The 18,112-nt window shown below is 38.1% G+C and overlaps 1 protein-coding gene across 1 annotated transcript in view; it reads left to right on the top strand.

Annotated features, from left to right (window-relative positions):
- Window positions 1-1,724: 1,724 nt before the first annotated feature.
- Window positions 1,725-18,112, top strand: part of ncanb (neurocan b) — a gene marked incomplete at its 5' end in the record, with an annotated part of 192,595 nt that continues 176,207 nt past the window's right edge. Inside the window, 1 exon segment of the mRNA XM_036141377.1 lies at window positions 1,725-1,770. Within this exon segment, the coding sequence (XP_035997270.1) occupies window positions 1,725-1,770 (46 nt within the window).

The following is an 18,112-nucleotide window of genomic DNA, read 5'->3' as shown; positions in this document are numbered from 1 at the left end:
ATATATACACATCAGTGGGTATATATAATATATATATATATATATATATATATAGATTTTATAATATATATATAGAATATATATAATATATATATATAAGTGCAAATACGAAAAAAGATGAAAAAAGATGCAAATAACAAAAAGTTTCATTTATACAAAAGTATATTTGTATTGATGAAAGTGTCTTAGACTTGTAGAAAGTCCAGACTTCTACAAGAATGGAAAAGCACCTATTATTGATCTGTGCACAAACTTATCAAGTACCTCCTACAGTTTTTTATGCAGATTCTTCTGTAAATTATCGCCATTGTAAACTCAATCACGCCGACATTTTAACTCTGCCTCGATGACATGCAGAGCAGTTGGGAGCATTGAAACTGTTTTTTTTTATACTGAAATATTGAAGATATCGCTTTTTCAAATTCCTCCTTTCTCGGAGAACATACCCTTAATTAAAACTGCAAGAACAAGATAAACCTCAAAGCTATTCACCAGTTCTAAGCCCAGGATGAATTATTAATCACTATTAATTAATTGTTAATTATTACCCTGAATCTCCAAATGAATGGTGAAACTTGGTTTCTATTGCAGAAACAATTCCCGTTTCCGCCCCCTCATAGCTCAGAACGCTTCTAATAACACTTTTTTCTGCTTGTACTGATGTGTATATGTGTGCCTCAGCCAGTTTAACCTGCAGTCCCTCACTCCAGTGTAGTGCTGTTATTGAAGATTTATTACTGCTTGTAAGCCACCTCTAGCTACCACTGTGGACCGTATGTTAAAGTTGGCAGCATCCTTTAATGCAAGGTGCTATACGCACAGGATGGCTTTGAGTTACAAAGGCCTTCTTTTGGCTTGGCTCCTGTTTTGTTTATGCACTTTTTTTTCAGAGAACTGAAAGCCGCCTGCCTTATGTTTAAAAAGAATTTTTGCACTTTTTAGCTCCTTGTGTTGAAATCTGAAACAGGAAAACAAGCCTTCAGTTTTTCTGCCCCATCTGCATGGAATTCCCTCAAGTTAGAACTGAAACTATCAAACAGGTTTCAACTGAAAACCTTCCACTTTATCTTAAGAAACTGATAACGGAAATCCTTGATTAGTGCCTTTAAAATCTTAATTGTTACCCCTCCTTAAGTTTTAGACAGTACTGTAACAAAAACCACCCATGCCTTTATTAATTTATTTATTTTGTCAAATTCCTTTCACTTTACATATATTTAATGGTGGTTTTATTATTGCTGTTTTCTTGTCTGCTATGGACGTGTGCTAACTGCCTTTCTCGGCCAGAATTACCTTCGTGAAAGAGGTATTGATCTGAATGGGTCTTTTATCTGGTTAAGTGAAGGTTTTAAAAAGCATGTTGCCAATGGTTTTCATTACCTTGGATACAAATAAAGTCATTTATAGCATAGCTAAGTGAACCTTTTAACTTTTATTCACAGATAATTTTCTGTGAAGTAGAAATACAGCAGTTTTAACACAAACCCTCAAATGTCTTAATTGCAAGCTGTAGTTTCACTTGCTTTGTCCTGTCCCCATCGTAAAACCACTAATGGCAGTTCTTATGACTTATTATAGTTCTGTCATAAAAATCATTCATGACAAAAGAAAACAAAACAATCCCATAAGGTTGTTTTTTTTATGTATTCACATTGCCCTCATCTTCCTTTTATCTTTGTCTTTAGGTGCAACAAGATGCTGGGCGCACCTGTCTGTGTACGGGGCTGAAGCTTTTCCTGGCCCTGATGATGCTTCGAACAGCTGGTTCAAGTAAGTATTTATTACCAAGAATGGACCTGGTTTGAAATGGCAAATGCATCTTTTTAAGTTGTAGCCATTGAAGACTAGAACACATGTGCACCAATTCAAAGCTCGTTGTCTCTATGTTCCGGGTATAGAGCTGAAAAGTGAGGCATGATGACAATGCTGCTCCGTCTGGATTCTCTGCTTGCCTGCAAGGCTGGTAGACAGAAAAGTGTTCTTCCAAGGCTGTTCAAAAAAATTAGAAACTTCCTTGGGGCTTTGCTACATTCCAATGGTAACCAAAGGAGTAAATGGTGTAAACCTCCGTCTTCATGGTCTAAATTTCCCTTTGCCTTATTACTGCAAGGCATCCTCAATCAACTTTAAAAGATTTTGGGTCTTAGTTATGCTTCACAGAGCTCAGCCAGCTGCTCCTGTGTGTAAATAAGTGAGTATCAGGAAATCATTTAATGAGCATCTGTACTGCCCAAACCAGCGAGGCAAAATCACCACTTAATGATTGTTTCATTCACACCAGAAAAGAGCTTAGAATAAAAAAAAAAAGCAACATTAAAAAAAAAAAAACTTTCCTAATAAATCCCACATGAAGTAGGGTTTCCAGATGATATAATGTTGAAAGATAAATACAAAGTACATGTTTTAATGTTTTTTTCAAGCTTTTGACAATGTTTGTTGTTTTTCTATAACAGGTAACCGTTAAAATTCTGTCTAAAATTGCTTATAACTATATCACTGTAAAACATTAGCAGCCCTCAAGAAACTAAGCTTGCTTTAACCTGAGTGTTAAATATATGGTCTCTTGTATATCATCTGGTTCTGTTTCCGCTCAGATGTGTTGACTCCTTAAACTCCCAAGAGAATTGACCGCTGTTAGAGGAGGAAGATGCTCCAGAATCCTTGGGGTTTCAGTTCAGTCACGATCTCGAGTATAAATATCAGCCATCTCCCTGAACCTGTACAATGATTAGCAGGTTGTAAAAAAAAAACTTGGCATGTTCCATGAGTGTGTACAGCTTTGTGGGCCACTGATGACCTGCAGTAACACAGACTGTGGAGAAGGAAAACTTCAGTCCAATATCCTAACCCAGAATGAGATCACGTACTGGGTCTAATACCAACACTGGATGTGAGCAGGGCCAACTTTAATAAGCGCTGTCACATCATATTAGCGCTTAACAATTAATAAGCCTGGATTTTCTGCAAATCATTTGAGAGTAAAATCTTCACAAACAGATTAAAGCTCGCTTTAAAATCTGCTGTTGTTTTCTATACAAACCTCATTATTCAACTTGCAAAGCTGATGAAGAACAATGCTCAAAAAAAAAAATCCTCAACTGAATTTTTTTCCTACAAAAACTAACTAATTTCCTGTTTGCTTATTAACTCATAATTAAAGATCACTGTGACCAAAACTAAAAACTGCCACCTTTAAAAAAAAAAAAAAATTTGCATTTGGGAGCGAGTTACCATTAAGATAGCAGAGTATGAAGCAGTCACAGTTTGCAATGCGACGCGTTTCTGTAGGATCAAAACCCACCTCAACAGGACTTGTTAGATCCCCTCAGTCACGCTGACCTTTTCCTTCTGGACGTGTCCATCTTCTGTATTTGTCCCTGTAACTCCGGCTCATCTCTAAAACCCTTGGCAGACCTTCAACAGGCTTACGGACCGGCCCACTAACTTCGGCTTGTAATTACCCCAGCGGCTCTGAGAGGAGGCTAAAAAGGACGAGATGTAAAGACGCGAAATGCAATCTGATCTACAGAGCTCACATTTATCTTTTAAAGCCATTGTCTAAGAAATGGTAAATGTGTGTTTTTGGTTTGATTACATCTCAGCGTTATTTATGTTCCAATTCAAATGAGGAAAGCTGATTAAACCTCCCTTTGATTCGGCTGAAAAAGCTGAAATTTAGGGTGTTGATCGCACAATTATGCATCATCAAGTCATCCAAACTTTGGCGAGAGTCTTGACATTCTGCGCGTGTTTGCCTGTCTGTCTGAGCGACCTTTTTAAACCGCTGATGGCGATGAGCGGAGGACAGTGTGGCAGAGAAACAAGGGCCAGGGCATTCGTACAGACAATGGTTTGAAACTCTGAGTCATTTGTCAATCTGTGCCGAGGATCTGGTCGCCCCGGCTGCCTCCCGATCTGTCCGTTTGGCACTTTTATCTGTCTATTCCAGGCGACTCTGCGGGGAATGGATAGTGGGGAAAGTATTCGCATCCGTCAGTCATTCTCTGGCCTTTCTGTGCCCTGCCTGCACGCCGCTAATGGATATCTTTGTGTATCTATACGTGTCTGTGCGCATGGAGGGCATCGGTGTCTTCCCCGACCGTCTGCTTCGCTCTCCGTTGGAGTTTTTCTGCTTTCAGTGGAGGTTTCAGAAATAAAGAAATAAATCAATATGTGGAGTGACTTAGGGCTCAAGTTTGCAGGCAGAGTGACAATGAAAATCCAATCAGCTTTTCTGTGCCTGTCTACACGTATGTGTAAAAACTTTTTCCCCCCCTTTGCTAAATACCCAGACACAGTCACTGCATTACAATCTCCTGATTTTCCATGTATTACATCCTCCCTTCATGGATTTTGCACTTTTATTTTTCCAGCTAAGCAATTCTGGAAAAAGTCACAGGGAGGTAGAGGACCACTGGGAGGGTTGGCACTAAAGCTCACCCTGTGACACCTTGCTTGACAGCGCAGGATTGGAAAAAGAGTGGGATGTGAGCACAGAGAGCAGATTAGGGAAGGGGGGGGGGGGGGTGGGGGGGGGTAAGCTTTTTGCACGTTTGTGTGTGCATGTGTTGATAATAGCGTCTCTGCACTTTTAGCGCCACCACTCCAGTGCTTGTGTATCGTGCTTATAAATTTTAAAAATGTTGGCAGCTTGTCACACAAGATAAATGTACTATAACGCCACAGTAGGTGCAAAATTAGTCACGGCAGCAGCTTGAGGGGAGTTTGTGTAAAGCCTGGCACAGCCTGGTCTGTATCAGCTCAGGGAGCAAAGAGGGCTGCGGTGAGAGGGTTAATATCTGCCCCTGAGAAAGAGGTGGAGGAGGAGACAGAAGGATGCAGCCGGAGTCGAAGAGGATATTTAGAGATCCGATTGTACAGCAGTACTTTAGGAGGATCCAAAACGAGACCAGTTCACTTTACAGAAATATGCGGTGGCCTGCTAAAGTAGTCATACTGCCTGACCTTTGTCACACCATGTCAAGTTGCTACCCACAAATTATAATGTGTTTGTAGAGGGATTTTATGTGAATGATAAACTCCCAGTAACTAGTTGTACAGTGAAACTGGAAAAGTATAAGGAGTTTTGCTTAAATGTAAACCCCTTACTTCAACAATCCTGCTCGGTACACACAAAATAAACGGATTTATTATTCCCTATCACCTACATTTTCAGCCCTGCCTTTCAGTTGTCTCAACAGAATGATTAGTTTAAGACATTGCACCTTTCCTCTGATTTTAAATAGTTTTATGCCGTATTTTAGTTAGTATTTTAAGAAACACCTCAAGTCATAGAAGATATTTTCCTTTCTAGTTTGAAGCATTTATGATGAAACTGTGTTACTTTTGTCAGAAGTTTGGCCTGTCGTCATTCTGCCACACATCCTCTGCCTGAATATTTTTTACAGCACCCGTAAGCCTGCTGCTCCACTGCTGCAGTCAAGATCATCTCATACACCTGTCTCCTGCCCTTCATAAGCCTGCAGACAGTCAGACAGCACCAGAAAGCTTGTTTTTCATCGATGTCCAGTGTTCCTGTCTTGCATGATTATCACATTTAGACATTGTTCACATTTTCCTGGATTGCTCTGCCTAGCTTTGCTCTTGTCGGACATCTACCAAGCTTCTATTTTCTGGACTTTGACCTGGACTGTACCACAACAACAAACCTTGCCTTGCCCCTTGGATTTATTTGCATATTCGGACTTCCGTGCATGACACAAGTCTGTTCCCTGGAGTCCAATCTCGCCTCAGCACCTCTGGACAACTCTTTCATAGCGTTTTAGGCCAGAACTTCGCTCACATTAGCCTCAGCCATCCTGTCTGATGCGTCTGCAGTGAATATGTTAGGTCTCAACACTGCCTGACCTCCAGCTCGCTCCTGCAGAGGTTCTCTGACTGTCTCCAGGTTTTCATTAATAAACCTTTTGAAAGCGCAACACCGTGCCTGGCTTGAATTTCAGGTTCCCTGCCTGAAACGTGCCCTGCGACATTAAAACCTTTAAGTGTTAGACAAATGCAATTATGTTTTAGTGTTATCCAGGGCAGGGTTGTAATAGCACTGAGGGATTCTCCAGTAACCACGTAGGGGAAGAAGTAGTTTTCTTAAACCTAACCCTACAGTCTCTCCAGTCATCAGCTTATGAACTGCATTTGACAAATCAGCTATTTTCTCATTTTCTGATGATTTACACTTAAACTTTGGTTAGACTTAGTTTAGAAATATCTATGTTCCCATGTTACATAGAACAGTAAATAATAGGATGAGGGTGCTTCAACTGAGAATTGGTTTGTGAATGCAACATGTCAAGCAACCAAATCCAATTCTGAATTGGAGTTATCTTTGCACATGGGATGCATAGGGAGAAGTCCATGCAGAAAGAGCCCAGGTCGTACCCGGGATTCAAACCCAGTACCTTCTTGCTGCAAGAACGGTGCTTGATTCACAAAACCAGTGAGGTGGAAATGTGTCAGGATTGTTACAAACAGTTGGAAAAACCTGGGGAGATAACACTGTCATCATTTGTCTTTGGATTAACCTGGACACAGCACGCACACACAGAGCTGGTTTAAGAGAGTTTATTGCAGACAGTGGATGATGACGATGACATGAACCAGAGTCAGTTACCGGACGGAGCTGACTGACAGGAGCGGAGCGGAGAAACTGACCAGTAAACGGAGGAGCTGGGCTGCTGCAGGATCGGGAGTGAAGACCAGAGAACAGGATGACGGAGACGAGGAAGCAGAGTCCAGCGGCGCAGTAGACAGGTACATACTGATTAGACGGAGACCAAGACGTGAGGACTGGAACGGACAGGCGTGGGGTTGGTTTGACTGAATACGAGCCGGCGACAAGGAACAGACTGAGGTGAGCTTATGTAGGGGTGTGAACAGGTGGAACCAGTCATTAGATGATTGCAGCCTGACAGGCGCTTCCAATCAGAGCTGCACAGAGAAAGGAGGAGGCAGGAACTGCTAAGAGTGCAGCCTTCAGGCTTCATCCTGACAAATACAAGGGGTAGAAATGGCTGTGAAGGAAAAACCAGCAATGCCACAATCCAGCTTGAGATATTGGTAAAAAAAAAAAAAAAATACAGCAGGAAGCACAGACATGAAGTAGATGAAAGGAGGACTCCTCGGGCAGCAGGGAAAGGCGGTGAGAAGCTGCAGGGAGAGGATCTGATGCGGGAGCATATCAGTGTGGAGACGTTGTTTGGAAAGGTGCTTGTTGTCTGCCAGACCTGAACATGAATGAACACACAACCAAACACAGAGAACTTGTGGCTTTGAACAGCTAAAGTTACAACCGGCTGTTGGAATTTATCTTTGTGTTCTTTCATATAAGCCTTCAGGATTGTGTTTACCTTGTATAATATGATATGTGCATTTCTGTGTAACAAACCGGTTGTCAAAAAAGCAGAAGAGTAACGTTCTTCTCATTCGTTTCATCTAGTTTTGCAGAACCTCCTGGTTGTGTTCTTCTAGCGTGCTCCCACAGCCGGGTACAAACCTGGGAGGCTTGTGTAAATGATGTCCAATGATGAACTCGGGGTCACTCCTCCCAGAGCAAGAGTTATGCTGCAGCTGAGTCCTTGCTCAGTTGAGTGTGACAGGAGCGTTGGCTCCAGTGGCGAGATTTCCAACATTAAAACTGTAACTGTCACAGTAATTACACTTTTATGCAGTGTTGTGCCATTTCACCCTTAACAAGAACTAATTCAAAAGTCATTTAACTCTGGTTGAAACGACTCACTTCATGGTCAAAGTTCATCATCTAAATACTCTAATCTCCCACATAAACTTGTTCTAGTTTATTGATCATATTGTCTGACGTAAAATGTAAAAATATGTCTAGGTAATGATATCATTGACTATTTGGCATATTTATTGCCATCATGCAGTATTTGCAACCTGGCAAATCATCTTCAGCCACATAAGCTGTATAATGTTATCCCTAATTTAAATATTCCATTGTTTATTTCTTTAAAAAAAACACAATTAGTGTAAAAGTTAATTAAGATTAATTAAAAGTATGCTTTTAACGCATTTCTGGGTTGATTTCTTTCATAAAATCCAGATTCTGTATCAAGTAATAAAATCATCAGCCACATAAATCAAAGCCCACATATGTGCTCGTATTTCAGCTGCGTATCTGTATGACCTGAGAGAAAAGTCATAGAATAAATAAAGTCTGAGCTTTCTTTCCTTTGTGATTCCTGTCAACAAAAAACAATCTGGGTGCAAAAAAGCCTTTGTTTAGGGTACAAGCCGTTGGTTTGTATTGTTAAGTTCAAAGCATCGGGTGAGTCAGTTCCCTACAAAGACCGTCTGTAGGGAACCGTGCACACACAGATCTGCAGCAGTCAGCCTGCTCTGTCATTTGAGGGAAAACGCAGAGGGTCATTTCAGGAAAAAAGTATCAAATTTTTTCATAAAAAAAACTGTTTAAATGTTGTGTTCACTCAGGAATACAGCACCACTAAACAGAATTTAGTCTTATTTAGTTCAGTTTAAAGTTCTTTAAGAATCAGCATTACATGTCAACTTGCTTGTTTAAATGTGTTCAGGCACAACAACGTTGATATAAATTCACAGTAAACTCCGTGGAATTTGTACCTGTAGCAAACTTTAATGAGATTTTTGGTAAACACAGGCTGCCTGTTTTCTCATTTTTAAGGTGAGAGGACAGGAGAGAAAAGCTGTAATTATAGTAGCAGCTTAATTTCTCTCAAACTTAATATTTGTCTGGAGGGCTCTGGTTGCTTTTGTTTGTGCCTTGGAACGGTATAAAATGTTACTTTGGAGGATTTACTCCCTCTGTCTCCACAGACAGCTGAACGTTATTACAGTTAGTTAACAAGAAATATGAGTTGTGAAGAATGTTAAACCGAGATGAGTTCATTGTAGTGGTGAAAAAAAAACACTATCCCAGTTAAAAAATGCTCATCAAGCTGAACTCCGCTCAACTCACCCCAGAATTTCAGGCTACTGTCAGTCAGCCTTACAGTCATTTTTCAGGGGCAAATTTCTACCCTGTTTTCATCCTCGTAGATGCAGTAAAGGGCAGACTCATCCACACAGACTGCATGCCAGCCTGCTCCATTATTAAAAAAAACATTTTATATTCACCAGTAATTCTTTTCTTGTGAAGATTTGTAGTAGGATGCGGTTGGAGCAACCATGAGTGAATGACAGAAAAAGGTCCACGGTTTGCTTCCCACGCCTGTCACATGCAACAATGTCCCCACGGCATTGCCTGTAATGCAGACTTTGGTTTGTGACTGCAGTGCTAAAAAGAACTGAATACTCTATATAGAGCTCCAAACTATAACAAAGGTAACCGTGTTTTTTTTAACCTTAAAGACACTCAAAAGAAAAAAACTTTGACAATCCTAGATTAATTCAAAACAAATGATTCAAAAGTGAATCATTTAAGTTGGGTTTACCGCCCTTGATGTTGTTATTAAAATGTCAGCATACTTCTTTATTCATTCTTTTGAAAAGAATTGTTAAAGATAACTAGAGAGGTGAAGACGGTGTTAAAGAAAGATCTTAATGGTCATTAAATATTTACAATAACAGAAAATAATTGAGTACTGTAATGACTAGAAGCTCCTACAAGACCAGAGCAGGTGAAGAATAGGGGATCTAATTGCAGGCAGACAGGGATAGGTTATAGTTTATATTAAAAGGATAAACAAGAGAGTAAAGAAACATGAAGCGTATATGAGACATGAAGTGAGACAACTGTACACTAAAGCAAACCACAGAAAGGCCCAGCAAGCAGAAGAAGCACCATGAGAATGTGACAGTGCACAAGAGAAATGCAGGACTTTAGCAGGAGATGCCATCATCATCTTTGCAACCAAAGGGGCTAATAGCACACAAGGAGATCATTAAGTGTGCTGATTACAAATCATGATCAGGTGAAACTGATGAATAGTAAGCAAAATAAACTAACATGAACAAGAAAAAAAAAGCTCTGCAGTTTAATGGAAATACTGCTCAACATCTTTCTACTTGGCCAACTAAAAGGCTTGTGTCAATTAGCTTTACCATAACTAAAAACAAAAGCCACAAATGTTAACTAGCATTCACCCTTAGGCACTTTTTCAGAAAACTGAGTTGATCAGGAAACGTCCGAAAATGCTTACTTTGTAACCCGGCAAACGCTGTTTATTACTGACATGTTTCATAACTAGAAATTTTACAGTACGTCGATGTATGTTTATAAAACTTTTAAAATATAAGATTACATTGTAAACACTATATGCTTTTTACCACCAAGCCTTTTGTTTTTTCTTCTTTTACGAGGCATTAATAGAGGCTTTTTCAGAACATTAAAACCTGCCTTTTTACCACCTCCCAGTCTTCAGACAGACCACAGTGGACAGTATTTAGAGGATAACTCAATATTAATTCCCAGTGAACAACAACAGTCCCTGATAATGAATACTATTATCTTAGATAGTCCATGAGTAGTTATCATCAGTGTGTTTCTGGCTTTTAGATGATGACCTTGACTGTGTCTGCTGCAAGCAGATTAAGTAATGAAGCTGTAACTTTCCCTCAGCCTGCCTTTTGTAATTTGAGGCAATAACTAAAGTACCTTGGGAAAGTTTTCTTACCCACTTGTCCATTTATCCATGTATTTTACTGGGGTTTTATGTAAGGTAGGTAGAGAAAGCAGTGGATAATTGTCAACTGAAATAATAATGATTCTTATTTCTTTTACAAATAGAAAGTGTTTATTGCATTTGTATTCAACCCTCTTTGGACCTCTACAAATATGGTGTGATCAGTTGCCTTTAGAAGTCACTCTAGTAAATAGAGTCCAACTAAGTAAGTAAAGTATATTTGTCAAGTCAAGTCAAGTTTATTTGTACAGTACATTTAAGCAACAAGGCAGTTGTATGTGCTTTACATCTTGAAAACATAAAAACATCATAAACACATCGAAACCCTCCTAGTTATGAGCCACTAACAGGTCCATCTGTCCCCGTTCATGACAGTTCTAAGCATCTGTTTAGCACATGGATGGGTTCAGAGTCACCTGGTGACATCGTAATGTAGAGCTGTGTATCATCTGCGTAGTTATGGTAACTATCCAAATCACAAAGTGCTTCAAAATACAGAAACATAAACAAGTTACATTTAGCAGTCTAGTTAAATGTCTGCCTGTGTAAAATTATGCATTGGGAGCTAAATCTAGAGATATCCTTGAGGAAAACATGGTAGATGTTGCAAAATAGCGGGACAAGAACCCTAAGCATACAGTTAGGGCAATAGTTCTGGTCAAAACATGTTAATAAGATAGAATGACTCAGTTCATGTCCAGATCTAAATCTAAGTAATCTGTGGAAAGGCTTGGAATTGATTTGTACTGATGTTCATTTAATATTACCAAACCTGATGTGTGCTAATTGTGTTGGTCTAGAAAATAAAATAAAATTTGAATACTTTGAAGTTTTGTTGTAAATTAAGAAATCATGGCCAGTTTGGAGGTATGTGAATACTTTAAGGCTTTTAAGGTACTGTATATATATATTTTTTTTAGATGTCCCTGTCCTAGTAGGTTCAACTTAAGTAACAACTTTTGTACTTCTTGATATGAAAAAAAATTAATGAAAAAAAAATGAGTGTATTGTATATTCTCTGGATGGGTTCTTCTTAGTTGAAACGTTTAGTCTCTTCTCCAAGAGACTTCTTCAGTTTGAAGAGTCACTGATTAACTCAGCCTTTTAGCCTGTACCTTAGCATAGTGGCTCAACCAGTTGATTGGTACAATCAAAACGTGTGGTCACAAGACAAGGAGGTCCATCAGGCTAGCAAGCCTTCGTTAGTGCGCAGATGGCCCGTTACTCCCAGGGGGCTGAGTCATGCTTGCAATAACTGCAGTAACATCTATTTTAGATATATAATCTTTAAAGACAGATAAGTAATTATTTTTTAATAAAAGATGAAAAAATAGGTAATTCATTCATTGCAGTCTAATTTAATGTTCTTGTAAATCGTTGAAGGGTAAACAATATCAACCATTTCAAAGCAAATTATCAGCTCCATAAAAAGTATTTAAAGTCAAGTTGCCAACCTCCAGTGGTTTTTGTTGTATCAGCTGACATTTCCTAAAACAGTGATCAGCTAATGGTGACAAGCTTCGACCAGATAGCTCTTCTGCCATGATTTAAGGCCTGCACATACTTCTGCACAAACAGACTCACTCGCAGCCACATAATTAGCTGACACACAGGTGAAAGGAGCGGATTGGCAGCGGCTGCCGTGGATGTCCTCGATCGCTTTCAGTTGCTCTTCACTTGTAGCCTGACGGGTTTGGATTGGCCAACTCAAAGACTGCACAGCCATTATCTTCAGAAAATATTTTGCAGAAACAAAAAAAAAGGATAAAGAGAGGGAAGGTGAGGAATGATGTCTGAAATTGTGTTCCTACGAAAGTGAAAATGACAATACCACCCACCTTGTGTCAGTGTGCAACTTTGCATGAGACACCTGAAGGCTTTTAATAATTTGCATCCATCAACAAAGGGAAGAAAGATGAGACAAAGCTGACAGCCATTTGATTGATCGGCGTTCTTTATCTGCAAGATGCAGGAGGAAGATGTCTTCTTACTAGACATTATTGGAAAACTTCCCATCAACAGTGGTTAAAGTCCACCATGTTTTAAAGTAAGGAAAATAAGTACCGAACATGTCAATTTATTTCTGTAAATATTTTTCTAAAAGGGCTATTTACATGATGTTTACTCTGTATTTCAGTTACAACCCATGTAATTTATGCATAACAAAAAAAATCAAGACAAATTAAACCATGAATAAAGTTATGTGTAATAAAGCAGAGTGACACAGGGAATAAAGACTGACCACATTAAAAGAAGTTCCAAGAATGAAGCGAAAATTAAGAAAATAGATCACATTTGTTTGCATTCAGAAAGCAATTCTGCTCCCATATCAGAGCCAGCTCACATGAAGGGTACGAACGTAGAGCTTTCCAAAAACCTTATTATTGCAAAACCTACGGATGAAATTAGGGACAGATCTCCAAACTTCTTGTGGTCTTGCATTGAATTGGAGATGCTGACGTGTCAGCAGCTCTGCACTGTGGGATATAAAAGCATAAAGCATATAAAAGGTATAAAAGTATCTAAGTCCTTGTGCCTTTGTAGCAAGTTGGAGTTTGAATGGTGAGTTTTTCTGTCTTTTTTATGTTAACAATTAGCTTAGCAAAATGCTTAGCATTTAGTTAGTTTTTACTATTAGCCCAGAACACACACCTGCACATTTCCTAGTTCACCGGGCACCGCCTACTCTTGGTACATTTTTCAAGAATCAGAATGGGTGGAGTAAGGCTCTGGTACAGGGGTGAGTTACACTTTAAGAACCCTTTTATTTATACAGGATGTCTGGGGTGTTCCATAGGGGGTGTTTGTCAGCAAGGATTGAAAACGGATTCATTTTGAGATGTCTCCACTAGGCTGTTAGAGATGTAATGATATTGATGCGTTTAATGTTGTAAAGCTTAGATGTCAATAAAATGTCAATATGACAGAATCAAAGGTTTTGAACCAAGTCTGGGAAGATTGAACTGGGTTCATTGAGTGATATAGTTTATTTTAGGGAGGACCATCATATCAATTGCAGACACTCTTCCCATGAGTGAGAAAGGGCAGGTTCTTCGCAATGATAGGTCCTCTTCTATTAATTTTAGTCATGGGATATCATTTAATTGTTACAGCTCCTTCAGCCTGTTAGAAATATTGATGCCCATGTACTGTTTTTTTTCCCCAATCTCTAAATGAATGGTTGTAGAGTTAGATATTAGGACATAGGAAGGACCTTTGAGTTGTTCAGATTTATGGAGGAGTCTGAATTTGTTAAGAATTTATTTATTAGGGTTATTAGGGTGTAAGGGAGGGCATTTTCCAGACAACACATCATTAGCATATACACAAGTTTAGTGGATTCCATTAGCTGTTTGAATTTCACAAATGGTTTTGCTTTGACGATTTACAGCCGCCAGTGGTTCAATGATTATTACAAACTGTTAGGGGTGAGCTATACACCTGAGCTATATATGTAATAATCTGTTCCATGACAAAAATGTATGTTCAAACCCACATTTATCTAAGGTAGCAAACATTACTTTTCAATTAACCATGACAAAAGTCTTCTCTGCGTCTAATGAAACAATTAAACCCTGTTTATGTTGGTTGTTGCAATAGTCTAGCAGACTGATAAATTTTCTTGTTTTATGATTAGGATACAGATTTTGTAATAGATCCAGTCTCAGGATGCAGAATATGAGGGATTATCTTTTCAAGCCTTGTGGCCAACGTCTTGCAGATGATTTTAAGATCTGCATTTACAAGTGATACTGAGTGTTCACTAGACGGAAGTGCTTCTTTATCCATCTCGAGGGTAAGATTTATGTCAGTACAATTCATGTTTGGAGTGACCAGAATTCATCATAGAATTCTACAGGAAAGCCACCAGGTACATTAGCTTTCCTATTTTTTAACTTCTAATACATTGCGTAAAAAGTATCTTTCTTGACCAGACAAAAATAAATTCAGATATAAATCCTTTAATGGAGATTTCTACCTGCTAAAGGTAACCTCTGAACCTTTTTCTGTTCCTCGCTTAATTTAGGAAGATCAACTTCATTTAAAAATTCATCTGTGTCAGATTAGGAGAGATCAGTATAATACATTTCTGTAAAACATTTCTACAAATGGTATTATTAGGATCATTAGTTGGCAAGCTGTTACTGTTAGTTAATTTTGGGATTGTTACTTTTTCTTTATTCTTTTTCAAGTTATTTACAAGACGTTTGCTAGATGTATTACTATGACCAAAGTTCTCCAACCACAGTCACTGTATTTAGATTATATTCTTGCCAATTAGAGACAATTTTGGTGAAAAAAGCTTTAATGATTGGGTAGGGAGTTGCTCACTTGTTGCATGACTTGTGCGACCCTCTAAAAACAGAGTATATATTTGATAGGGTTATATTATCATATTATCAAAGGGTTTTCTGTGTATATTCTAATGAAATAAATAAGAGACTGATAAATCCACACCGTAGACCATAGAGGTGCAAAGGTCAGTCTGACAAAAAGCCCCCGACTGAGTAGCACGTTCAACAATACTACCATGTGCTCAAAAACAATTGTTCATATTTCAAATTTCATTTAATTTTGGCTGGGCTTTATTAACATATTTTTTTCTTGCGCAGGATAGTTGTTTGTTTGTGCAGCACCATATTTTATACTTGCATGCCACTTTTGCAAGAGCTCCTGCTGTGTGCATCTCCCTACTCTCTGCTCCAATTTAATGTTAATAGCCTGATAAGAAATATATTAACTTTAAAAATGTTTTCAGTAATTCCCCACCCTGTGGTTTAATTTTTACTAAAAGTATAAGTCAATATTTTATTAGTTTATCATACTTTCACAGCTAGATAGGCATTGTATACTGAAAGTGCCACAAAGACAAATATGAAAACAATGATAGATAACCAAGCAAAAGGCGGTCTCCTGAGAGTTACGCCTCTGACAATGTTTCCATCTAAATGCAGATTGCAGCAGATAGGGATGTCATTTTGGTCCGTATTGCTTTATATTTACCTTGACGGAAGAAAAAAAAATTCTAAATTTAGATTAGAAGGATTACTTTAAGAGGTGATTCTGATTTTTAAGATGAAAATCAGGCTTTTAGCTAAAAAAAAACAACAACTATCAACCACATCAAACATTGTTCTGTGTGTGTTTATTTGTGTGCTGGCGATGGCAGGTCACATGCTGGTATCAGGTAAAAAAAATAAAGAAAAGAAATAGATGAGTACAGTGTTCCGTGAGAGGGATCATTCAAGAAAGTGAAAGGAGGGAGCAGAGCCTGAAACGCTCCCCTAAAATGTTTTTTTTTTTCTCAAGTTGTTTTTTTCAGTGTGTCACTTAATAATCCTTCTGAATCACAACAGAGCATCTTCTCTCTATGGATCACTTCCCCTTGACTCCTTTTCCACATCACATCATTCCAATTTCCCTGCAACACATACCTCTAGATCTTTCCATATCTTTTATTTGCTCATATCTTTTCCATTTACTTGCTCACTTTTATGGTCCAAGTCCTTCACAAATCTTACAGAGGAACATACAAGAAATGTCAACAGATCTTGAAAATATGGTACACATTTTATTTTTTTGATACATTGCTCCATGATTATTGGCATAGAAAAAAAACTTAAAGAAAGTTACCAAACTTTGGTCCTCGTTCATTCATATTTGTCCTACTTGCAGCTGTTTTACACATTTCAACTATTGCTCTGATCAGGTTTAGGTGAATAGCTCTTTTCCTGTAGCCATTTCTAAGCCTTCTAAAAATCAATAACATTGTATTATAATTATAATGTGGAAAATCAGGCTGTTATAATGATTTGCTATAATTAACAGAAAAACAGAAAGTCATGGGTCATAAATAATCAATAATTCATTATTATTCCTTGATGCAGAGATCAAAGTCCTTTTTGAAATCTTAGAAGATAATTTTTCTTCAAAACTTCATGCTGTTTAGGACTATATATATTTAATAGATATATAAAGTTGACTTTATACCAACATGCTTTACTGTGTGAGCTCTGCTTTCGGTTTTTTGTGCGAAGTACACCAGCTAGAATGACACTGAAGTTTTGTGCTCAAATCAGATTAAAATCTGGCAAGTGATTTAAAACTCAGTGTGATTTGTTTTGTGGTCTTTGACAGAATACAGGCCAATAATGGCATTTTTATTTTTATTTATTTTTTTGAAGCATCCGGGTAGCTTCGCTGACCAGCTTTCAATATCCGGTGTAACATCATTGAATAAAAGACAAAAAAACACATTTCCTCCGCAAGAGTCTGGATGCTATGTTGGCTTTCCAGCAATCCAGATGAATCACAGAGTAAACAGATTTCTCACAATACGAAACATAAAATACATCAAACTGAGTCTAAAACTACAAGGTCAAAACAGCTTTCTCCAGGTCAAAGTATGGTTAATCTCTAGGCTTTTAAAGGAGAGATGAAGTGTGGAAAGTTATGCTGAACATAATCAGGAATATTTAACTACTCCATTGCAAAATCAATACGTCAAAGCAAGTCCTCAGAGAAATAGAAATGCCAAGTTGCAGTTACATAATTGGCTTATTATAGAGTGCAAAGTAGTTGTGCCAAAAATCATTTCACCGTAAGATAAACGGGGGACTTGAAATGGGTGAAAATTTGCATTTTTACAGTAAATAATGGAAAAAGGTCAAGCTCGATGAAATTTGAGATGAAAATCAGGCATGGGCCTGTGTCAGATTCTTCCAGTATGATAAGTTTGACCAACAAAAGTTTCACTGTATTATGGGATATTAAAACAAAAACAAGCAAGAAGATAAAAGTAACATTTATTACTGCCAATTCGAAAATATCTCATACTGGTATTTCTTTTCCTCATAACGACTGATTTTGTTTCCAATACTTAATAATGTAGTTTGATTGTGATGCACAGATTTTCACAGAGTGCGACTGAATACAAAAAAGTATGTTGACTTTGAAATCGGGGTCAGTCTGAGAATCAAGTTTGAAATCCCGCTTTAGTCAAAGACTGGAGTGAAATCTAGAGTTAATGTCAGCTAAAACACCAGAGATGCTCTCCACAGTTTAGAAGTAAACACAGCGGTGGACGAACTAAAAACTTGTAAGGAATGAATATCTGTTTAATTTAGACGCTGTCCTTTAAAGAATCAATTACATAAATTAGTGATATTTTTGTTGTTTTATAATTTCTATGTCATTAAACGATGTTGGAAACCTGACAGGTGAATGTTAGTTAGCCAGGTTATCTGTCCATCCAGACAGCATGCAGGAGCCTATTTATTCTACTAAAACACATGCTTACTCCTATAAGATGTCACCAATTCTTTTTCAAAACACAATGAGTGTGCCATTATTCTCTGAAAGTTAATTCCAATGAGTAGATTATGTGGTTTTGTTTCTTCTTTTTTTTAACGCAGAAGGGGTCAATTTGCCCATCACACACAGCTGACTAACAGACCACAGCAGCGGGTTAGGAA

The sequence above is a fragment of the Fundulus heteroclitus genome, chromosome 9, assembly GCF_011125445.2.
Source record: "Fundulus heteroclitus isolate FHET01 chromosome 9, MU-UCD_Fhet_4.1, whole genome shotgun sequence".
Taxonomy (NCBI): Eukaryota; Metazoa; Chordata; class Actinopteri; order Cyprinodontiformes; family Fundulidae; genus Fundulus; species Fundulus heteroclitus.
Note: the sequence above shows the minus strand (reverse complement) of the source record. Positions and strands in the feature narration are given on the sequence as shown.